Here is a 25521-nt window from a genome sequence, read left to right as displayed (position 1 = left end):
CAGGCTTTGGTGAACAGGCATGGAAATTTTCAGGTCTCTGTGGAAATCTATCAAAAAGATATGACGAGAGAAAAAAGTGGTTCATTTCCAGAGTTTGAAAGCTGAAGAAATCTGAGCGAAGGACGAATTTCCTACCCTCAAACAAACGTAATTCATGGCCAAATGGTAATAGGTGAGAAAAAAATTCTTGATTTGTGAGCGTCAGGAGTGTCTGAAGATATATCGGGACAAGCCTCATGTCTTAACGTCGCTTCTTTAAGGAGATATGACGATTCGAATATGCCTCTCATTACAGAAATCAAGCGGTGATTTTGAACAAACTCTCCATTGACTTTCTATGGAGAGCTTTGACACTTTGTGTTGGTCTGAGGAGATTTGCCAAAATTCTATAAATCCCACAACAATGATAGTGACATTTTCTGAAAGCCAGCAAAAATACCTACGTTTTGATGTATAATTTGTGGAAGTTGAGTGAAAATTGAGCAAGTAGCAAGAAGTTGTTCGGACATGAAGAGAAAATTGCCAAAGGTACAGCAGCTCACTTAGAACCAAGTGCATAGCAACCATAACAACCCATGTATTTTGTGAAAAATCACAAAGATGAAACTCAAAACTTAAAGAGGGATAAGATGAAAACGGTAACAGATATGAAAAAGCTGAATCATACATGAATAGCCCAATAATTTGTGAACATTTTAAAGTTTAAATGGAGTTTCTATGTGAAAGTATGAGGAAGTAGTTAAGTTTCAAAAACGAGCAAGTTTTAGCAGAATTGCGGAAGTTTCCCATTCATTTCAATGGGACAAATTAAAGGAAAAAAGCTTAATATTTTAAAAAGTATAAGAGTTAGAAATAGCAAAAATCATAGCATAAATTAGCAGAAATAGTAGAATAGTTTAAAATTTGAACGGTGAAAATAGCACAAAAATTGTGGAAGTAGTTAAACGGCGAAAAACGGGAGCAACTTGAAGAATAATAATAATAATAATAATAATAAAGAATAAAGAGAAACAGGAAAACAATAGTGTGGATGCCTTAAAGCATCCACACAATAAAGATGTAGAAGAACAATACTGTGAATGCTTTTACAAGCATTCACACTAATAATAAAGCTGAAAAGCAGCCACAGTCTCTAAGTGCCATTAAAAATAATGAGTCTAAAGTTCCCTGTGTGTGAGATTATCTTCTGCTTCCTGACACCAGCAGTGCAGGATTATTTCAAGTGTCTAAATCACTTGCTTGACTGTGTTGACTTGCAGCACCGAAATGCACTGTTCTCTTCGTCCAGCACCTTCTCCATTGTCAGAGATCCAGTTTGAATGTCACTCTTTGTTGCTGAACATTTGTCCTCATGAGGCCTCCTTCATATTTTTATAGGAGATTTAGAGACGTGAAAAGAACATACCTCATTCCCTCACATGGCAGCTTTTTAAATCTGTGCAGGTTAAAAACTATCAAGCTTCCTTTGAATGAAGATGGAATAATAAGCATGCATTCAGTAGTTTGACTGTATGTGAGTAGTAAAGATTGAAACTTCCAGTGAAGAACATTTTTATTTTATTGTGCTCTGGGGATCTTAAACTTAAGAGACCAGAGTCTCTGTTAGTGTGTGTGAGATGTGATTTGGGAAGCTAAAGAGCTTCATACGATTTCCCGATCTGTAGTTGTACTTGAGGTCCCCCTACAGTATAGGGAATAATTGCAACACTTGTGCCAACCATTCAGTGAGGTTTTTGTTCAGCTTTCACATGAGTCTGTATCACTGTGCTCACTGACGGCACAGAAATACCAGCCGCTGTCTTTTGGCTCCAGGTCCTTCACTGTAAATGTCCCATCGCGAGCCTCAGTCTTTGTGGCTGAGTATTTCTCTTTGCTGAATTTTCCAAAGTCGTGATCGTATTTTTTGGCTGTTGTCGTGAACACAATCAGTTCCATATTTTCTCCTGGCAGCTGTCTGTACCAGTACATCTGGAAATAAGAAGCATCCTTGGTATGGCTGCAGTCCATTGTTGCATTATTACCCTGTTGTTCCCACAGCATGGGAGTTTGTGTGACATCCTTGGCATCAATTAGACCTGTGTGTGTAGAACAGTTTGGTTAATAATGCAGATGTTTAAGTATAAAGCCTTTAATTATGATCATTTGTTTCTGCCGTCCCTAAAATAAGTAACAGCATAAATGAGATCTCAGTACAACTCACCTTTGATCCAAAGCAGAAACATCAAAAAGGTGAGGTGACCATATATGAAAATGTCCATGTTGTAGAAGATGGGAGCACGTGAATAAACGACAGTTTGAATTTATGTAGATATCAAGAGTTGCAGGTGGGAGTGTCACTGCTTTGTGGGGAGCTCTTTGATCTGTGGTATCTCTAACGTCAGTTGTGAGTATTTGTGGTCCTTGACATCCCCCTACAGTTCATTATGTGAGATTTTTGTACAGGCGTTGAGTGTGGCTGCATCGCTGTGTTCACAGACAGCACTGAAATGCAAGCCTTGATCTCCTGGCACCAAATTCTTCACTATCAGTGTCCCACTGAAGTCTGTTTCAAAGTCAGGTTCAGAGCTTGCAGTAGTAAACGCCATTTGTTTCATTAGTTCTCCAGGCAGCTGTCTGCACCAGTGCATCTGGTAATAGGTATCTCCCTTGGTATGGCTGAAGTTTACAGTTGCATTATCACCCTGGTTTTTCCAAAGCATGGAGGTCTGGGTGACATCTTTTCCATCAATTAGACCTGTGTGTAACAAAGCAAGTTAATGTGTAACTTAATGTTTTTTAAATCAATTTCTATCAAGTATTAAAGGTTTTTCTCATCCTAGATCTCATGAAAAAAAAAAACTTTCAGTTCCAAAAAATTGCTTCAAAGTAGTTTAAGTTGAATCTGTATTATATAGATGTTTTTTGGGAATTACCTGATACCCACAGCAAGAAGATTAATATTATGAGGAGGCCTCTTTTGTTAATAATGATGTCCATGTTCTGTTTTGACAAGAACTCACTGAGTTAGTTACATGAAGAGTTTTTCAGGCGGAAGTGTCTCTCAACAAAACTGTCACGATGTGTAGATCAGAGTATATATGGTGCTGTTGATCCCCCTGCAGGTCATTAGTTTTGCTAACAATATCTAATGAGCAATACCCGATGAAGATTTCAGCATTTTTTCTGCTTTTTGATCATCGTTTAGAAATTTATATTCCTAACTGTCAAATTCCTGAAAAACAGATCCAGCTTGATTGTATGAAGCAGACTTATGTGACTGACTTTAATTATTAATTATAATTAATGCTGTGCATTTTACAATGACTACAGCAACTCTTTAGGTTTGAACTGATCCAGCAACATGACTTCACATGGGATGAAACTTTCAGTGACTTTTTTCTGAGGCTAGGTTTAGTTGCAGACTGGCAGCAGGTGTTTAGATATTAATCTGTCTCATAGACATTGGGAGAGGTTTTTGTATTGACTTCAGTTGAATCTGTAGTACTGTGCTGACTAGCAGCACAGAAATACACAGCACTGTCAGTCACTGAAACATTAGAAATGGTCAGGTTTGAATATTTTTTGCTGTTTCCGTTAAAGCTGATTTTTCCTTTCACATCATCCTCGGGGTAGGGAAAGTTCAGATTCAGGTATCCAAGGAACTGTGGAGCTCTGTGTTCGTCTTGTTTATACCAGAGAATCCGTTCAAAAATTGACACGTTGTGTGAACAGTGGATCTCACTGGAAACAGATTGACCAACTTTCTTAATGATGGAAGGAGGTGTTTGCAGGACATTGTAGGTGGTAGAAACTCCTGTGGTGGAATAAAATAACACATGATTATTTTAGAAATGAAATTACCAGCTGTGTGATGATTTCCTGATCGTGCAATACTCACCATTATCCCCCATCAGCTGAAAGAAAAAGAGAATGAAGACTGTGGAGATCATGTTGAACGTAGGTTCTTCCTTTCCTCTCCTGTGAAGCACATCACAGTTAATGCATGACAGATATGAAACCAAAGCTTTGACTTTATCTGCAGGCTATGTGTAGATATTGTGGTTTTGGGCATGTGCAATATGTTTGCTACCTTATGTCATTTGCTGACATTTGTCTCCCCCTGGGGGTGTAAAAATCATTATCTTTCCCCTGTGTCCCCTTTGTTTGTACTCACTTCAGCATCGATATTCCTTTTACTCATGTGAGATCAGACCACAATCATTTAAATCTCTATCTAAAGTTATATTTCTATATTTTACTGATTCATTTAGTTTTTTATCCACTGACTGACTTGCATTTATCAACTAGTAAAAATGAGTTTGTGTAAACTATTCTTGATGCACGATTCATACGTGCAGATGGATCATATATGCCACTTTGTGATGAAAATGAATGTCTGTCTTATACAGATGTTGCACATTGGTCCCTGAAACACAGAACAGAAATACAAGCCTTTATCTTATGGCTCCAGATTCCTCACTGTGAGCATCAGGTTTAGTGGCCTCAGTTCAAACCTTGAATATATCTGAAATTAAAGGTTATTACAAATGTAGCTGTTGTATGTTCAAAGTACATAGGTGCTTTTGGGTGTACAACAGAAAGATTAATAGCCTGAGGAGCCTGTGTTTCATATTAATGATAATCTCCATCTTCTGATAGTGAAGTACTACAAGTCACATGAAATGAAGAAATGAAGAGTTCAGGTGGGAGTGTCACTGCAGTATCAGCTGATAAGAGGTCCCACCACAGTGCATACAGAATTCCCCATGGATTACCAGTTCTCTAGATCAGGACAGATTTGATAACATTCAAATTACGGATTACCTGACAGAAATGTTTCCAGCTTCAGAAAGGAAGTTTTTTTCAACTTGTTTGAAGTGCATAGAGAGCATTGCTAAAGCAATTTACTGTGTATTTAAAATATCATATTAATTGAACATGAATTTAACAAACTCAAACTTGAAAGGGAAGCTAGCTGCAGGTGCTCAGGAGCCCCAGCACTTTGTTGTTCTGTCAGGCAAATAAGGGAATAGGTTTTTGTACTGACTTTACAGTGAACTGCAGCACTGTGGCGTTTGGCAGCACAGAAATACACTGCACTGTCACTGAACTTTAGATTATAGATGGTGAGGGCTGACTTTTTACGGCCATCTCCGTCAAAGCTGATATTTCCACTCGGATTGCTTTCTTTATTCACAAACTGCAGGTTGACATATCCCAGGATCTCCAAAGTTTGGTGTTGGTCTTGCTTGTACCAAAGAATGACCTCATAATCTTTAATGCCGTGTGAACATTTGATTTCACTTTGAACAGATTCACCAATTCTCCTAATGATGGAAGGAGGTGTTTGGGAGACATTTTTTGTGTCAGATGCACCTGTGGAAAAACAGTGTTTAAATACAGGAATCATTATGTCATAATCATTGTATTGTTATAATTATTGTTGTTTTCTCTACCTGTAATTTCTGGGAAGCGCAGAAAACAAAATATAGTGACCACAATGATCATTTTAAACGATTTATCTCGACTTTCCTTTCAGTATAGTCGGTTCATCAGCTGTGGATGAGAATAGATCGCGGTTACCAGATGATGCACAGGGGAGGTGTCAGCAGGTTTCTACTTCATTTCTTAAACTAGCAGTGGAAAACACTGTCATCATTTGACAATCTGTGGGCGTGAAGATTTAATTTATTGAGGTCTGTCTCCACCTACTGGAGTGAGGTTACTATAAATGGAGCACAAGTCATGTGGAGTTAGATTCTGCACTCATCCTTCTATAGACACTGACTCGTGTGCTGCTGATTATTAATTCAACACATGTATTCCTTTTGTTTCTTTTCAGTGGGACTGTATCTAAAACGGTAAACATTATAACTGGTGAACACACTTAATTTTATAATGATGAATTGATGTGGTTTTAGCTGATCGTTGCATCTTTGCCCTGTGTTTTGTTTTGTTTTTTCCCCTAGATTATGGAGGTCTCTGTGACAGACCTGTGAGTTTAACACAACATTTTACCACATGTGATATATATTTGACACAGTTTTCCATTGAAACACTCTGAAAACCCCTGGAACTCTTACATTAATGGGAAAAATATGAATATGTTCATCAGATTATAAATGACCTGAAGTCCACTTGAAAATGAAGAATAATCAGAGGACTACCTGTTTGATGAAAACAGTATCCATGTCCTATTGGCTGCAGGTGAGACTGTCACTACAGTTTAGAATTGATCCCACAAACACGTATTATGTGTGTGTGTACAGTGGGATGCAAAAGTTTGGGCGACCTTGTTAATAGTCATTATTTTCCTGTATAAATCGTTGGTTGTTACAATAAAAAATGTCAGTTAAATATATCATATAGGAGACACACACAGTGATATTTGAGAAGTGAAATGAAGTTTATTGAATTTACAGAAAGTGTACAATAATTGTTTAAACAAAACCAGGCAGGTGCATAAATTTGGGCACTGTTGTCATTTTATTTATTCCAAAACCTTTAGAACTAATTATTGGAATTAGTTAAGCTCAGCGACCCCTGACCTACATACACAGGTGAATCCAATAATGAGAAAGAGTATTTAAGGGGGTCAATTGTAAGTTTCCCTCCTCTTTTAATTTTCTTTGAAGAGTAGCAACATGGGGGTCTCAAAACAACTCTCAAATGAGTTGTGTTGTTGTACTGCTGAAATACTGAATACTCTAAATGGGACCTTAGTCATACTCACCTCTCATCCATAGCAGAAGCATCAAACAATAGAGGTGAATGTGTTGTAGTACTTTTTAAAACACAAATAAATGACAGTATGAATTTATATTGCTATGAAGAGTTGGAGTTGGTTGGCTTAGGAAAGGTTTTTGTATTGACTTCAGTGGAATCTGTATTTCTGTGCTAACTAGCAGCACAGAAAGCACTGTCAGTCACAGAAACATTAGAAATGGCCAGGTTTGATTTCACTTTCAACAGATTCACCAATTCTCTTAATGATGGATGAAGGTGTTTGGTTGGCACTTTTTGTGTCAGATGCACCTGTGGAAAAGCAAACAGGAGTTTAAATATAGAAATCATTAACTTTGCATTATATTGTTGTCATTATTGTTCATTTTTCCTACCTGTAGTTTCTGACAAGAAAAGGAAACAAAGTATAGCAACGACAGAAATCATGTTAAACAGTTTCAGCCAGCTATCCTTTCAGTATAGTCGGTTCATCACTTGTGGTTAAGAATAGATTGTGGTTACCAGATGAACATGGGAGGTGTCAGCAGTTGTCTATGTCACTGCTTTAAGAGTACAATCTTCATACTGCAGTCTGTGAAAGTGATGATTTCATTTGTTGAAGTCTGTCTCCATCTGCTGGAATAAGGGTACTGCAAATGGTGTGGAGTCGGGTCTCAGCACATATTCTTTCTTAAGGAAATAACTGTGGCTGTGTGGCTGATTATCAGTCCAACACAACATGTTCCTCTTATTTAATTTCAGTGTGACTGAATGTAAAACTGTTAACATTAACAGAAAATTTTACTACGGTATAGTAGAACAAAGACAGCAATTTGTGACACTTGCCGATTATTTCTTTATCCTAAACAAATGCTGTACAGAGGAGCACAAATATCTCATGCACCTTTCTTTGTACTATACAGTTAAAAGCTCCCAAGGCGGTTTTAATGATGTCTATAAAGTCAGAATATAAAGATAAAAAGCTGCAGGTGCATGTATTGTGTGGTGCTTACCACAGTAGAGGAGATTAGTAGTCAAAACTTTGCACTGACAGTGTACTGGGGTTTTTGTTCAGCTACTGGGTGCATCTGTATCACTGTGTTTGCTCACAGCACAGAAATACAAGCCTGTGTCTTTAGGATCCAGATCCTTCACTGTGAACGTCCCAGTGTAAGCGTCAGGCTTGGTGGCTGCGAATTTCTCTGTGCTAAAATGTCCAAAGTCATGATCAGGTTTTGCTGTACTTGTGAACACAACGAGTTTCATAGTTTCTCCAGGCAGCTGCCTGTACCAATACATCTGGTTGTGAAAAATATCCTTTGTGTGGTTGCAGTTTATTGTTACATCCTCGCCCTGTTTTTTCCAAATCATGGAGGTCTGGGTGACATCACTCCCATCACCTGTGAGTTTAACAAAAGCAACCTTTTATATGTAGCACAGTTTTATATTCAAACACTCTGAACAAAATAAACATGAAAATATTGCTAAACCTGTAAATCACCTGAAGTCAACTTTAAGATGAAGCATAATCCGAGGATGAGCCATTTGATGAAAACAATTTCCATGTTTGACTTGAGAGAAGGTGTCAGCATGTGAAGAGCTGCAGGTGGAACAGTCACTACAGTGTGTGATGTGATATCGTGAGCTGTTCTATACACATCTGCAGTCTAACTGCAGATGGGAACCACGTGCCACTCGGTGGCCCCCTACAGTCCATCAGTGCCATCGGCATTGGCTGTGATTTCAAACTGTAACGCTGACAAACTGTTTGTCATCTTGTGCATTGACATAATAGATGTCTCTCTACTCAGACTGAAAAAAAGCTTCTGATTTTTATATTTTTCTGTATGTTATCATTGTAGTTTCATAAAAACAAGGTGAATGAAAGTAATTGGTCTTGTAAAAGATTGAAACATGTTCCTTTTTTGTGCTCTTTAAAGTTAGTTTTCTAACTTTAAATCAAATGGTTACATAAAGTAACACAGCTGCAAATGTTTGTATTTCTTTTCTCAGACTACAGTGTAGATCAAGAGCATGGTGAAAAATGAATGCTCTAAATGGGACCTTAGTCAAAGTCACCTCTCATCCATAGCAGAAGCGTCAAACAATAGAGGTGAATGTGTTTGATCATGTCTGTGTTGTAGTAGTCTTTGAAACACGAATAAATGACAGTATGAATTTATATTGCTATGAAGAGTTGCAGGTGGTTGTGTCACTGCTCTGTGTGGAGCTCTGTGATCCTGTTGTCTGTGGTGTCACCTTTCACACGATGAATCAACGTTCAGTTGTGAGTATTTGTGATCCTTGACATCCCCCTACAGTTCATGATCTGAGGTTTTTGTACGGGTGTTGAGTGTGGCTGTATCACTGTGCATACTAACAGCACAGAAATACAAGCCTTGATCTCCTGGCACCAAATTCTTCACTATCAGTGTCCCACTGTGAGCATCAGGCTTGGTGGCTGAGAATTTTTCATCCCTGAAGTCTGGTTCAAAGTCAGGTTGGGAGTTTGCAGTAGTAAACACCATTTGTTTCATTAGTTCTCCAGGCAGCTGTCTGTACCAGTACATTTGGTAATAGCCACTGCCATAGGTATGACTGCATTCTATAGATACATTATCACCCTGGTTTTCCCAAAGCATGGAGGTCTGCTTGACTTCTCCCCCATCAGTTAGACCTGTGTGTAACAATAGAAGCGATCATGATCAGTTGTTCATTTCTACTAAGCATTAAATATTTTTTGTTATCCTAAATCTCTTAAAACAAAATGACAGGCAATTAAAATAAATTGTTTAAAAACATGAAATGGTTTAAGTTGAATTTGTATGATAAAGTTTATTGGGAATTACCTGATACCCACAGTAATAAGAATAAAAATATGAGGCGACGTCGTTTGCTCATGATGAAGATGTCAACGTTCTGTTTGGCATGACCTGTTTGAGACAGTTGTATGAAGAGTTGGAGGCGGGAGTGTTGCTCAATGAAATTGTAAGTATATGTGACGCTGCTGGTCCGCCTACAGGTCATGATTTTCATTAACAATAACATATGATGACTGAGGAAGCTGGATTTTGGTACATGGTGCATTTTTTTTTTTTTTAATTGTTTTTTGAAATTTTCTCTGGCTGACTGAAATTCTTGACAAGGAAACTGGTCCAGCTTGATTATAGGAATTGCATGTCAGTGTTCTGTCAGTGAACATAATTAATTTGTTGCTGCTTTCACCAATTAAAGGAAATCTTAAGGATTTAATTGAGCCTGAAATGTGACTTCAGAGGGGATCAAACTTCATCAGTTAGTCAGTCATTTTTTTCAATGTCTGGGTTTGGTTGCAGACTGGCAGCAGGTGTTCAGATATGAATCTATAAGAGACATTAGGGTTTATAGGTTTTTGTATTGACTTTAGTGGAATCTGTAGTACTGTGCTGACTAGCAGCACAGAAATACACAGCGCTGTCAGTCACAGAAACATTAGAAATGGCCAGGTTTGAATATTTTTGGCCATCTCCATCAAAGCTGATTTTTCCTTTGACATCATCCTCAATGTTTGGATATTTCAGATTTAGGTATCCGAGAAGTTGTAGGACTCCTTTTTCATCTTGCTTGTACCAGAGAATGACCTGATAACTTGGTATGCTGTGTGAACATTTGATTTCACTTTCGACAGATTCACCAATTCTCTTAATGATGGATGGAGGTGTTTGGTTGACACGTTTTGTGTCAGATGCCCCTGTGGAGAAGCAAAAAATGACATTAAATACAGAAATCTTTAACAATACATTATGTGTTTTATCATTAGTATTGTTGTTTTCCCTACCCGTCATTTCTGGCAAGTGAAGAAAACAAAATATAGAGACCACAGCAATCATGTCAAACTATTTAAGCTAACTGTCCTTTCACGTATTGTCAGTTCATCAGCTGTGGATGAGAATAAATCGCTGGTAACAGATAACCTGAGGTGTCTGCAGTTGTTTGTGTCATTGCACGTCATAGCTGAGCAGCAGAATCTTCATAAGACAGTCTGTGAAAGTGATGGTTTCATTTATTGAACTCTGTCTCCACCTAGTGGAGTAAATGGAGTGAACGCTATGTGGAGTTGGATGCTGTGGCTCAGACTTTACACAGGAACTGTCTCACAGTGTGGCTGATTATTAATTTAGCTAAATCGATTCCTTTTATTTAGTTTCAGTTAGCTGGATCTAAAACGGTAAACATGACCAGAAGTGAGCACTTTAATTATTAAATGGTAGAACATTTACAGCAATTCTGAGTACTTCTTATTTTCTCTATCATACATTTCAGTCACAAATGTCATGTGCTGCCAAGAATATTTTTGATCATCTCTATAAAGTCAGAATATAAAGAATAACTGTCACAGATAAAAAGCTGCAGGTGCATGTATTGTGTGGTGGGTACCACAGTAGAGGAGATTAGTAGTTAAAACTTTGCAGACAGTGTACTGGGGTTTTTGTTCAGCTACTGGGTGCATCTGTATCACTGTGTTTGCTCACAGCACAGAAATACAAGCCTTTGTCTTTAGGCTCCAGATCCTTCACTGTGAACGTCCCAGTGTAAGCGTCAGGCTTGGTGGCTGAGAATTTCTCTGTGCTAAAATTTCCAAAATCATGATCAGGTTTTGCTGTACTTGTGAACACAACGAGTTTCATAGTTTCTCCAGGCAGCTGCCTGTACCAATACATCTGAGAATAAGTATAATCCTTTGTGTGGTTGCAGTTTATTGTTGCATCCTCGTCCTGTTTTTTCCAAATCATGGAGGTCTGGGTGACATCACTCCCATCACCTGCGAGTTTAACAGAAGATGTTACCGCACGCAACCTTTTATATGTAGCACAGTTTTACATTGAAACACTCTGAAAACACCTGAATAACTCTCAGTGATGGCTAAAACAAGAAAATATTGCTAAACATGTAAAACACCTGAAGTCCACTTTAAAATGAGGCATAATCCGAGGACAAGCTGTTTAATAAAAACAATTTCCATGTTCTACTTGAGAGAGGTGTCATGAATGAAGAGCTGCTGGTGAGACTGTCACTACAGTGTGTGATGTGATCCCATGAGCTGCTCTATACATATCATCACTTTCACTCTAGCTGCAGGTGGAAACTACGTGGCACTCGGTGTCCCCCTACAGTCCATCAGTGCCATCAGTTTTAGTTGTGATTTCAAACTTTAAGACTGATAAGATGTTTGTCAGCTTGTCGGTGCTGAATAACAGATGATAGATGTCTCTTTCTGATAGGAAAAAAATAGTGTTTATTTTTTCTTTAACTTGTTATCAGCGTATCTTCTGAACATAAAAATTCTGGTTCCACACCCTGTGTGGTGTCCTCCAACATGTTGGACTTAATGTTCAGAGCTGTGGTTGCTTTTCAGACATCTTTCAAATTTAGAGTTGAGACATGTCTGAGATTTTACCCACTGATTGGGAACTGTAAAGCTTCAGTAGAAGAAACTAAAACTTGAACCTTCTTTGTCAGATGGCATAGATCAATTTATACTCACAGGTCTTCTTTATGTAAGGTATGAATGAGTAAATGAAACTATGAATTTATGTTGGCATACAGAGTTGCAGGTGCGAGTGTCACTGCTCTGTGTGGAGCTCTGTGATCCTGTTATCTGTGGTGTCACCTGTCACGAATCAACGTTTAGTTGTGAGTATTTGTGATACTTGACATCCCCCTACAGTTCATGATCTGAGGTTTTTGTACGGGTGTTGAGTGTGGCTGTATCACTGTGCATACTGACAGCACAGAAATACAAGCCTTGATCTCCTGGCACCAAATTCTTCACTGTCAGTGTCCCACTGTGAGCGTCAGGCTTGGTTACTGAGAATTTTTCATCCCTGAAGTCTGGCTCAAAGTCAGGTTCGGCGTTTGGGATAGTGTAAACCATTTGTTTCATTAGTTCTCCAGGCAGCTGTCTGTACCAGTACATCTGGTAAAACTCTATAGTCATGGTATGGTTGCAGTTTAGAGTTGCATCTTCACCCTGGTTTTTCCAAAGCATGGAGGCCTGGTTGACACTTCCATATGTTCGACCTGTAACGATGCATGTTATTATGGGTTTTTTTTTTCTTTCTACTATTTTTAGCATTAAAAAAGTGTTTTGTTATCCACAATTTCTTAGAACAAAATAACTGTCAATTTAAATAAGTTGTTTCAAAATGTGAAATAGTTGAATAGCTGAATTGGTATAATAAAAGAGTTTACTGCGAATTACCTGATACCCACAGCAAAAAGTTTAAAATGACGCAGCCTCGTTTGTTCATCATGTTTTTTACAAGACCAGTTTGAGACAGACGTGTGACAAGCTTCAGGTGGGAGTGTTGCTTAATGAAGCTGAAGTGTAGAGTGGAGTAGATATACTGATGCTGTTGGTCCCCCTACAGGTCATCACTTCTATTAACAATACAAGATGAGGGCTGAGGAAAACAGATTTTAGAATATGTAGCATTTTTGATCATTGTTTAAAAGTTCAGATATTTTAAATTATTAACAAGAAAACGGATACAGCTTGTAAACCATATATGCATGTTTGCTTGTTTTTTATGGAGGGTAATTAATATTATGTTTCTTCCAATGATTATAACAGCTATTAAAGTTTGAAAATGAGCCAATAACATATCATCTTAGGGGGTCAAAATCTCTGTTTTGTTTTGTCTGTACTAATACATCTGAAAACAGCTAACACCCTTGGTATGGCTGCAGTTTATTGTTGCATTATCATTCTTGTTTTTCCATAGCAAACAAGATCTGGGTGACATCACTCCCATGAGATCAACCTGTGTGTAATGGTAAAAGTTATCATGTGAATGTGTTAATTTTCACAAGCATTCAAGATTATTTGCCATCATAAAGCTCTTGAATGAATTTAAATTATACATTCAAGTTGAAAACATAAATTATATTAATATGGATTTACATTATACATGTTTTTTAATTACCTGATACCCTCAGCAGTCTTGTTTCTTTGTGATCAAGTTCTCAGTGTTCTGTTGGAACAAAACTATTAGAGATGGTTACATGAGGAATTTCAGGTGGGAGTGTTACTCAATAAAATTCAATCACATGGCAGAAGCTCAGTTGGATTAAGCGTGTTGACCTGGTTGTGACAAACTGCTGAAGTTCAAATCAATCAGCATCAGAATGGGAAAGAAAAGTGACTTTGAACAAACTGTCTTACTATCTTAAACTGGTTTCTTGAATATCACAAAGAGCTGACTGTACTAAAATGACCTCCACAGTCACCAGACTTCAGTCCCATAGAGAACATTTGGGATGGAGTGGAAAAGGAAATTTGCATCTTGAATGTGCAGCTGAATGTTTTTTGCAATTTCCATTAAGCTGATTTTCCCTTTGCACATTGAGGTATCCTAGATACTGTAGATCCTGAAAGAAGTTAGCTGTGAGGTGCTCAGGAACCTTAAGGCTTTTTTGGTGTGTTAGGCAGATAAGAGAAAGGGTTTTTGTACTGACTTTACAGTGAACTGCAGCACTGTGCTGACTGGCAGCACAGAAATACACTGCACTGTCATTTAACTTTAGATTATAGATGGCGAGGGCTGACTTTTCACGGCCATCTCCATCAAAGCTGATATTTCCACTCAGATTGTTTTCTTTTTTTGCCACCTGGATGTTGAGATTTCCCACAATCTCCAAAGTTTGATGTTGGTCTTGTTTGTACCAAAGAATGACCTGATAATTTGGTATGCTATGTCAACATTTGATTTCACTTTGAACAGATTCACCAATTCTCCTAATGATGGAAGGAGGTGTTTGGTAGACACTTTTTTGCATCACCTGTGCAAAAGCAAACAAGAGTTTAAACACAGAAATCATTAAATTTGAATTGTATTGTTATCATTGTTATTTTCCTACCTGTAATTCCTGGAAAGTGAAGAAAACAAAGTATAGAGACCACAACGATCATCTTAAACAATTCAAGCTAGCGATCCTTTCAGTATAGTTGGTTCACCAGCTGTAGATGAGAATAGATCGCTGTTACCAGATGATGACCGTAGGAGGTATGAGGAGTTGTCTACTTCATTGCTTTAACTAGAAGAGAAAAGTGCTGTCCTCATACGACAGTCTGTGCAAGTGATTATTTCATTTATTGAGGTCTGTCTCCACCTACTGTGGTAAGGGCACTGCAAATGAAGTAGATTATGGCACACTCAAAGTTAACATGACCAGAAGTGGACACTTTAACTATCATATATTAAAGCATTTACAATTTTAAACACTTGCTAATTATTTCTCTTTCATAGATTTAAGGCACAAATATCATACATTTGTCTTTTTGTCTTGTACAATTAAAGCTATAGAGACATGTTTTTGATTTATAAAGTCAGAATATAAAGAATAACTGTCATAGATAAAAAGCTGCAGGTGCATGTATTGTGTGGTCGGTACCACCGTAGAGGAGATTAGTAGGTAAGACTTTGCACTGACACCGTGCTGGGGTTTTTGTTCAGCTACTGGGTGCATCTGTATCACTGTGTTTGCTCACAGCACAGAAATACAAGCCTTTGTCTTTAGGATCCAGATCTTTCACTGTAAATGTCCCAGTGTAAGCGTCAGGCTTGGTGGCTGCGAATTTCTCCCTGCTGAAATTTCCAAAGTCATGATCAGGTTTTGCTGTAGTTGTGAACACAACAAGTTTCATAGTTTCCCCAGGCAGCTGTCTGTACCAATACATCTGAGAATAGTCTACACTCTTGGTATGTCTGCAGTTTATTGTTACGTCTTCGCCCTGTTTTTTCCAGATCATGGAGTTTTGGGTGACATCACTCCCATCACCTACGAGTTTAACAGAAGATGTTACCACACACAACTTTTTATATGTAGCATAGTGTTTCACTCAAACACTGTAAAAAAAACAAAAAACATTCACAACAACTGCAAAAACATTAAAAATGTTGATCAGACTGCAAATTACCTGAATCCCACTTTAAAATGAAGAATAATCCGAGGATGACTTTGTTGAGAACTGTATTCATGTTCTGTTGGACAAAAGGCGTCAGCATCGTATATACTGTAGGTACAGAGATATGTCAAGCTGCTGGTGAGACTGTCCCTCTAGATTATATTGTCCCAGATTCTGAGGAACTGCTCTATACGTAGCAAGACTTTCAGTCCAACTGCAGATGTAATATAATTGGTACTCTGGTTCCCCCTACAGTCCATCAAAGCCATTTTACTTATGTTATCATTTGAAATTCATAAAAAATAAACTAATATCTTGTAATTAAAAAATAAATAAATACTGTCTGCTGTTACTTTTATGTTGCTATGGCTTTTCTAGCTGTGAAATAAAAGTTTACACAGCAGTCCTTCTGTGTTTTACTCAAATCACAGTGACTAAATAGCATCAGTTGAAAGGGTGGTGAAGGTCCATCCATCCATCCATTCGCTTCCACTTATCCTTTTCAGGGTCGCGGGGGGCGCTGGAGCCTATCCCAGCTGTCATAGGGCGAGAGGCGGGGTACACCCTGGACAGGTCGCCAGTCTGTCGCAGGGCCAACACACAGGGACAGACAACCATTCGCACTCTCATTCACTCGCACATTCACACCTAGTGACAATTTGGATTATCCAATTAACCTATCCCCACAAGCTGCATGTCTTTGGACGGTGGGAGGAAGCCGGAGTACCCGGAGGGAACCCACGCAAACACGGGGAGAACATGCAAACTCCACACAGAAAGACCTGATGGTGGAACTGAACTCAGGACCTTCTTGCTGTGCAGCAACAGTGCTAACCACCGTGCCACCGTGCTGCAGGTGGTGAAGGTATTTTTAATAATATCCTCAAGCAAAACAAATGCATGGCTTCATGGATTCAATCTTCCTTTTTTGTTTTTGTCAGGATCGGTTATCAGAGAAAATTACTTGATATTGCAGTTCTTTTACAAGTTTTTTTTTTTAATACACTCATTTATTATAACAATACAGGATTGTTGTTGTTTTTTATTTACAAAAGCTACACGTAGTAGTGTGAAAACTGTTTCCTGTCTCCCTTTCACTGTGCTGTCCACTTGATCAGTTGTCTCCTCTTTGCTGCACCACTAACTAAAGCCACTTAAGTCATTTACCAACATATATCTGCATGTAGTTTATGGATTAATAACTAAAAGAGGTGTGGTCCAGTAGATGGCGCTGTATACATATTTTTACACAAAGTGTTGGAAAATGGAATGAAATCCTGAATGTTGTTTTCTAAATACCCTGCTCAGTCGATCTGAAAAAAATCATAGTCTCTGTTGACTTTGCTTGTGTGTCTAAAAAGAAAAAACAAGCTGTCCATAGACAAATGAGAACCTTTACAAGCTGACTGAGTTCTGGCTCCGTTTTTGAGTTATTAGAAACTGACTTTGAATAGACAAGTACAGCATTATTCATTTCCATTTTATTCTGACCCCCTGCTGTTTTAAAAGCCAAACTTGTCGTCTAATCTCCTGGTCTCACTCCCTCTGCGGTTCCTGCGAGTCAAAGTGGATCGTGTTGGATCACATATTTATCCTCAGAGCTGTGGTTGGTTTTCAGGCATATTACAAATATACACAATTCAGAGACATGTGAGATTTTGCACACAAATAATGAATTGTAAGGCTGCACCGCTGAGAATCCAACTAAGAAAGGCTCCATAGGAGATCAGGTACAGATGGTGCCTTAAACTAGGCTGAACATTTAAAAGTAAAATTTTTAGATAAGCAAAAACATCTAATTGGATCACTACAAAACCATTTTTAAGAATTACAATAATCTCATTACTACCTGATATTAAGTTACAATATCACTAGCAGATTTATGGAAATAACAAGAGGACAAGAAGTTACAGGAACTCTGTTAAACATTTTGGACATGCTGAAAGTGTTCTAACTTTCTGGTTTGCCAGGCAGTGTGTCACGGTACACTCGTTTGTTAAAATTAAAAAAAGAAGCTTGATTGATGGTGTGGAAATAAATGCAGCATTTTTACAAGCTATAAACTATGCAAAGAATGTGTTGCAAACTTTTTCCACTATTCACATAATCTCCCCCTAGTGCTTTTACAAAATAACAACACAATGGCCACAAAATGCCTCATACATGCAGGATAAATATAAACTATATTCTACTTTTAATATCATCATTTTTTTTAGTGTCATTTTGCTGGAGAGCCTAAAGTAAAGGTAAAGTAAGTAAGGTAAAAGTAAGAGTCAGAACCTGTACCTAATGGAATTAAATTTTGGTGCTCTGAGTTTGAATAATTATCATTTTTGAGCTCTGAGTATTAAAATGTCTTTGCATAAATAATATCTGTGCGTGCTTTGAGTAACAGCAATTGCATTGATAAGATGGTTTGGCGTTTGTGTTTTTCTTATTTTGTGTTAAAGGTTTGTTATTTAAAAGTCAATTTTCAATGCTGTGAGCACCAGATTTATATTCAAAACAATTTTGTAGCATATTTTTTGTTGCTTTAAATTGAATTGACTCACACACTGATTATTGACCAGCATCAATCAAAACTGACACGTTGCTCAGGTGAAAGTGTTGAATACAGTCTTATTGTGCAACGGGATGCCCTCTGCTCCTCTGAACTCCTCTGCGATGTCATCAAATGTACGACCCTTTGTTTCCGGGAGGCGAATCCAGGTGAAGGTGAAGGCGAGCAGAGCCACGGTCATAAAAAGGAGGTAGACATAAGCACCACAGATTTTCTGTGTGAGAGAGACAGACAAGAATCCTTTTTTAAATGTTTTTATTTGACCTCTGCTTACCTAGGAATGGTCACTTGAGATGGGAATCTCATACCACAAGAGCAAAACAATGTTAAAAAGAGAAGGAAAGAAAACAAATACAAAAGGTATTGATTTGGTTCACTGGTCTTAATTTCATGTTGGCTGCCATTTCTGCTGCACTATAGGGAACAGATGCTTCTTTTGTTAACTGTAATTTAATTACTTATTACATTATTTCAAGCTGGATTTAAAGGATTTAGCAATAGATTTATATGTTTTTCTATAGATACATATGTGCAGTATAACAGATGGTGCAGATTTATAGCCTGTATTTAACAGCTATTTCTCTGAGGTATAAGCAAACTCACAAAAGCAAACAAGAAATCCACCTTTAAAGTTTCCCCTGAAGTCTTGCTTGGTCATACAGCATGCAGGCCAACGGTATAAATGTTACGCACCAGTAATGGAGGAAAGAGAAGTGCCAGAACAAACTTCCCTCCCCAGTTGAGCAGGCTACTGAAGGCCATGGCTATAGGTCTGCCAGACTGGTCGAACAGCTCGGCAGCAATGAACCAGGAGATCGGACCTGGGCCCAGCTCATAGGCTGAAGTCAGGCAGAAAACCAGCAGCACTTGTAGGCTTCTGAGTTCTGGGACCAGATGCTGCACAGTAAAATAATAAATTGGAAGGATGGTTGTAGGTTAGTCGTGTAGACATGTAGAAAATTCTCTTAGGTTAACATGTAGATGGTGTCTTTCTCTCTAAATTAGACAGTTTTTAGTATAAAATTGTTTAAACTTGAAGCTTCCTTTTCAAACATCCTCCAAGCTATGCCATGGTTTGTTTTTTTATATTATCCATTTAATCATGTCATAAGATCGGGTTCCACGGTTTGCAGAAGTTGGATATACATTCAAAACCAGCACATAACTTTTTTCTGCACAAATGGAAACAACCACACATAGATGATTTTACCAGGACAGAATCGACTACGGTCATGATTAAGTTGCACACTGCTATGGAGATGAAACCAGTCAGGAGCAACCGCCTCCTCCCTGCCCTCTCCATCAGGAAGAACTGGAGAGGAAAAAACAACACACTGGTATTAAAATGCAACACTATCCCTTTTGTGGTTCATGCTGTTAAACCATTCATGAAGAAATAATGACAAAACTTCATGCTTTCTGTGACAAAATCAACAAAATAGGGCACAGCTGATTTACTGATTATATTGAGCAACTTATTAAATATAATAAATAATATTGTTTCGCATTCAAAAACACACTGAAATGCAATATAAAGGATCAGCACTTGGTTTGTACTCACTGCTACCAAAGTGAACGTCAGATTGACGGCCCCAACGCCCAGTGTGAGATATTTGGCTTGGTCAAACTTGGCCTGAAACATTTTGGTGGAATAGTTGATTATCTGGAAGAAAAGCACAGGAATTTAGTTTAGTTTAGTGAGTAACTGAGAAATATTTCAATGTTTTTTTTAGGGTTGAGATATTGCCTCAAGCTCTTCTCAGGGTTACAGCAAGTGTGCAAAACTGAAAAAGAAAAGAAGCTGATGTAGAAATGCCAAGTACTCCTTGAGGCAGCCTCCAAAAGTGAGTAAGCCTCCTTTCCATCCAGAGGAAAGAAGCTAAAAATCCCCACAAAAGGGATGGGTGTCTTCATGTAAGATGGTATTGGCCAGTCTCTGCAGCTGTCAGGTATAGAGAGACTGGTAAATAGCAGCTTAACCTGATCAGTTTGCCTGATCACTTCATATTTTGCGTCAGTTTGTCCGTGTCTTTCAGAGTTAGGTTACCATAGCCTGACACCAAGGAAAAAGGTAAAGCTAAAGTTGAGGCCAGGAGCTTTTACTTCATCTATTTCAACACATAGAAAAAGAGAAATATATGTCAGAGAAATATTTTTCAGATTAAGAGGATTTTATCACTGACCGCGTTGAATCCAGAGAGCTGGCTTCCCAGGCTAACAATCAGGACGATAATGATCGGCTGCCTGTAGCTGCGTTTCTTGAAGAAATCCTGGATGGTGACACGACTCTGTGTGTGAGCAGCTTCCTCTTTCATTTCTTCCAGCTCAGCAAATACATTTTCTGCTCTGCCTCTCAGCCTCAGCAGGGCTGCAGGATTAAAGAAACAACTTTCAACATATTCTAAGGGGATGCATTTTAACTTCTGGAACCAACTTGAGAATGTCATAAAAATGAATTCATCTCTTTTAATATATCATAATACAAAAGAGTAATCTCTTTAGAGAGATGATGATTTATTAAACGATATGAACAGTAAGTCCAGTGAGTGGAACCTACCACTTTTGGCCTTGATTTCTTCTTGCCGGTTGATGAGCAGATAGCGGGGACTCTCAGGACAGAAGGGTAGGATCACATACTGTGTGAGGGCCGGGATGAGAGACAGGGACAGCATCATGGCCCAGTCATGCTCTGTGCCCAACACTATCTCGAGACCAGCCACCTGCAGCACACGAGCAGCTAGTTTCATGTCATATCCATGTATCGTATAAATCCTAATTTATGTATTATGGGATTTTGATGAACTTAATGCATCTCCTTACCAAGAGCAGTAAGAAGGAAGTTAAATGTAAATTAAAGCTCAACTCACCACACCCACCAGGATGCCTGCAGCGAAAGACACCTGGTTCAGTGTAGCAAATGCTCCTCTGAGGTTGGTGGGGGAAACTTCCTGGATATAGAGGGGGTTAAGGCTCATCACCAGGCCACAGAACAGACCGAAAACCAGTCGCCCTAGGATGAGGACCTCAAATGACTCGCTGGCTTTGGAGACAAACATCAAACATGCTCCGACCACAGACAAACCGTTAACTATCAGGATGGAGTTACGCCTGGAGGGGAACAAGAAAATTTATAAGGAGGGGTGGGGGGAAGCAAGCGCTGTTGGAAACTTTACAAAAGTTAGCTTGGTTTTCTTACCTGCCGTAAGAATCTGCCAGATATTTGACTCCCAGCGAGCCCAGTAAGGCTCCAAAATCTTTAATGCTGACAGAGAGTGACCACAAGAAAGTAAGACTGTGATCTGAGATTGACTGGTTGTGTCTGGCTCTCCAGGTATTGTTGAAAAACTCTTCGATAATCTAAACAACAATGCCAAAGTGAATCAGTTTGCACTGTTAACTCAATTAGATGCAATGACATGTTTTTTTTCACACACACATAAAAAGCGTTTACAAAGATGTGTTTTTATTCCTCTTTTTCCATAGATGACTAATGCAGTGTTCAAAATCATTCATGTGTTGCTTCTTTTGTAACAGAAACACTTCCTCCACAAGAACTATTTCATGAATTATTGTTTTTTGATTTTTGAGTGGGTAGAACAACTGCTTCATTTTGTAAAGTTAGAACAGTATACCTGTGAAAATGGAAAACCATTCCAAAAAAGGGAGCCAAATCCAAAGCTGAGACGGAGAGTTACCTTATTTAGGGCTTTATTGAGGCTCTGTAATATGTTTGACAGGCAGCATGCTTTCCAGCATTCCCCTCTGCATAACTGTTATATCTGGACAATGTAGGCCTTTTAAGGAATATCAGCCAGACGAGAATGTCTACTTTTTGATGTCTGGAGTTATGTTTTGTTGCAGTTTTATACTTCCAAAAATAATTCTATTGATCAATGCAGATTGTTTTGCATAGATTTTAATTTACACATCACACTTATAATACAATTTGAAACATAAATGTGTGTGCTGTCCCTCAGATGCTGCTAGCTCTGTTCACCTTGGCTGGAGCGTTGATGTTGCCAGTGTGGTAACCAATCTGCAGGGAGCCGATCACCGCTCCCAGGATGGACGTCACAAGCGTGGCTGTCAGATGGCTCTGCCGCAGAAACAGAATTGAGGTTAGCACCATTTCTTGTTTTATATCTTATAATTCATAACTAATAAGAGAACGCTACCTCTTAAAGCAACATTAAAAAGCTTTATATGATTCTTAATTAGGTCATTTTAACCCTTTACATTCTTGTTTTTTCGTTCTTATTTTGGATTGACTACAATCATCATAAAAATCAAAAGTAGTTATGATTAAGCAGATAGAAGACAAATACTCAATCCATTACTGATTTCTAACCTTATGACCTCAGTTCATTGATTAACATTCCTGATCCCTCCCATGATTCCAGAAACCAGGCCAATCATATGACTACTTGTAAAAGTCCAGCTTGGCAAGAACAACAAGGGTTTGGCGCACTGGCAACATGTCCAGAGTTTTAGTCGAGTAAGTGATACTGCCTCGCTATGTTCATTCTGCCTCATTCACTCATTCATAGAAAAGCATTGATTCAAACAAACCTCCTGAGATGCCATTTGATTGTCTGAGAGGGTGTATCACTCCCTCGGGATGTATGTGCATTTATTTTTCCTCCTGGTTTTGTTATCTGTAAAAACCAGATAGTGGGGGAAAAAAGTCTAGCAGTTGTAGTTTAGGAAGCATTAGTGGTAGTATAGGAGTTTGGCGCAAAATGATAAGAAAAAGACTCGGCTAACAACCAGAGACACTGATATTTTTTTCTGCAGTGCAAATTTCATATACATATATATATCAAATACAGTGTATATGACTAAATGTTTTTGAACCACAGTGCGGTTCCCCTACAGCATCACAAAACATGTTTCATCAAATAAAAATCAAGCAAGTATATGAAACCATATACTTACTGCATACAAATATTTTTGCTTGTCTTTTTGCATGCTTACCTGTGTTACTGCATCAACCAGACTGCTTGATTTGTCCCGAAACAAAGTTGGAAGACCATATCATCTCTATAAGATTTTCCTCACCACTGTTCCTGAGTGTCCTACGTTGATCGCTTCTTCATCCCTGAGTTTTAGATATGACTGTGTATCTAAACCAACTACCAGCTGAAACTTCACACACACACACACATTGTACCAGTGACCACAGTGACGAAGTCACACCTAGCTGGTGAATTTGAGGTATATCTGATAAAATGGCAGCAGTGGGCCTCCTCCGGTTCTCATGAATCAGCTGATCAACATCCTGAGTTCCCACTGACTCTGGGTCTGCAGCACTCAAACCTCAAATTGCTTTGAAAACAGCAAAACTGCTCCCAGTTAAGGTTTTAAGAGGAACCGTTTGGTGCTTTGAGTAGGCCACGATTTATAATCGCATTTATCAAAGATGGAAAAAGTCAGGTACTTTTGTTATAGTGTGGCATGCTAAAGTTTATCAAAGCCTAAATGTCCGTGTTATCACGAGGTCGTACTGCATTCTTTGCAGGGTTTCCCATGCTTTGGCTGATATGTTCTTCGGGCACCTGGTAGCATTTTCTGTCTTGGAATCCCTCAAGTGACACACATCTGTGTATGGTAGTTTGTTTGTTTTTTCAGGCTGGAGTCTTTTGGAAGTATAAATCTGTATTCTTGTATGGTTTGCCCTTTTAAAACAAATTGCTTGAGAGAATTTAATTGAAACAACAAAGATTGACAATGGGAGGTTAGCTAATTGGAAATTTAGGGTAAAGAACTGCTGCTGCAGAGGTGGCATGTGGATGGAAACGACAACACCCATCACACAATGCTGTCACAATTTAGGGCCTCAGGGCTTTTATTGATAATACTGTGATGAAGTATAAGCATGTATGTGTACTTTCACTCCTCTTCCTCCTGCTTCCATCAGACGAATACTAGCACGGAAATGCAAGTTTAGTCTCAAAATGTCAGTATGTTTGCTGACGTGATAAACTGTTCCTGCGTGTTTTGTGTGTATTTACAAAGGAACTGCTCTAAAATGGTCCCTATTCATCTACTGTGCACTCTTTTCCAAAGATGAGTGATTTCTCGATCAGATTTATTTATTTTTTTATTATTTTGTTATTTCAGCAACATTCAATTTAAAAACTGTACTTTTGAGTTTAAATATATATTTATAATTTTAATAAATGACAAATTAAAAAGGCATGAACATTTTTTTGTATCGAAAAAATATCGAACCGTGACACCAAAGTATCGAACCGAACCGTGAATTTTGTGTATCATTGTACCCCATATACCACACCAAACCATCACTTTTGTTGTTCCAACAGTCTTGGAGGGATCCATCCAATGTGGGTTAGTGTCAGACCAATAGCGGTGGTTTTGTTTGTTAACTTCACCATTCACATAAAAGTTTGCCTCATCACTGAACAAAATCTTCTGAGTGAACTGAGGGTCCTGTTCCAAGTTTTGTTTTGCCCATTCTGCAAATTCTGTGCGCCGATCTGGGTCATCCTCGTTGAGATGCTGCAGTAGCTGGAGTTTGTAATGGTGCCATTTGTGAGTAGCTAATATCCGCCGAAGGGATGTTCGACTAATGCCACTCTCCAGTGACATGCGGCGAGTGCTACGCTGTGGGCTCTTGCTGAATGAAGCTAGGACAGCCACTGATGTTTCTTCATTAGTGACAGTTTTCTTGCGTCCACATTTTGGCAAATCCAACAATGAACCAGTTTCACGAAACTTAGCAAGCAGTTTGCTAACTGTAGCATGGGAGATGGGTGGTCTCGTAGGGTGTCTTGCGTTGAAATCTGCTGCAATGACCCGGTTACTGCGTTCACCAGATATCAACACAATTTCGATCCGCTCCTCATGTGTTAACCTCTTCAACCTAGCACACCATTGTTTTTCTTGTGACATTACCAATAAGTTTGATGTGTCACATGGCCCTCTTCCTATTGAAAAAACAAAAGCTGTATCCAAGATGGCCGACTTCTAAATGGCCACCATGGTCACCGCCCATCTTGAGGAGTTTGCCCCCTCACATATACTAATGTGCCACAAACAGGACTTTAATATCACCAACCATTCCCATGTTATTACGGTGTATCCATATAAATGGCCCACCCTGTACTATTCCGGAAAGCCTAATTTCATTATTCCATTGCTTTATTTTCAGTCAGTGAATTGCTCAATTCTTTTTGCTATTTCCTGTTTCTTTACATGGCTCGTTAATGTTTAATCCAATCCAGTTTTATTGAATAACTATTGCACAATCGAGTATGTGCTTATATCTGTGCTCTGCGCTAGAATTCACTAA

The 25521-nt window shown here is 38.6% G+C and overlaps 1 protein-coding gene across 3 annotated transcripts; it reads right to left on the bottom strand.

Moving 5' to 3' along the window:
* Positions 1–18100: 18100 nt before the first annotated feature.
* On the bottom strand, positions 18101–23318 carry slc2a1c (solute carrier family 2 member 1c). Of its 3 annotated transcripts, none has more exons than XM_006798818.3 (11): positions 23184–23318; positions 22779–22864; positions 22207–22305; positions 21406–21566; positions 21077–21317; positions 20767–20929; positions 20393–20577; positions 19771–19872; positions 19420–19521; positions 18903–19106; positions 18101–18423 (listed from the first exon to the last, which is right to left on the bottom strand). In XM_006798818.3, exons 2-11 carry the CDS (start codon positions 22791–22793, stop codon positions 18244–18246), a joined length of 1452 nt encoding a protein of 483 aa, XP_006798881.3. In that variant the 5' UTR covers positions 22794–22864; positions 23184–23318; the 3' UTR covers positions 18101–18243. The 3 variants fall into 3 exon arrangements, with proteins under 3 accessions (XP_006798881.3, XP_035767004.2, XP_087688905.1); XM_035911111.2 differs by having other exon boundaries at positions 20767–20845; XM_087832779.1 differs by lacking the exons at positions 22779–22864; positions 23184–23318 and having other exon boundaries at positions 22207–22338.
* Positions 23319–25521: the final 2203 nt, after the last annotated feature.

The sequence above is a fragment of the Neolamprologus brichardi genome, chromosome 19 (assembly GCF_056152115.1).
Source record: "Neolamprologus brichardi isolate AB-2024 chromosome 19, ASM5615211v1, whole genome shotgun sequence".
NCBI classification, from domain to species: Eukaryota; Metazoa; Chordata; class Actinopteri; order Cichliformes; family Cichlidae; genus Neolamprologus; species Neolamprologus brichardi.
Note: the sequence above shows the minus strand (reverse complement) of the source record. Positions and strands in the feature narration are given on the sequence as shown.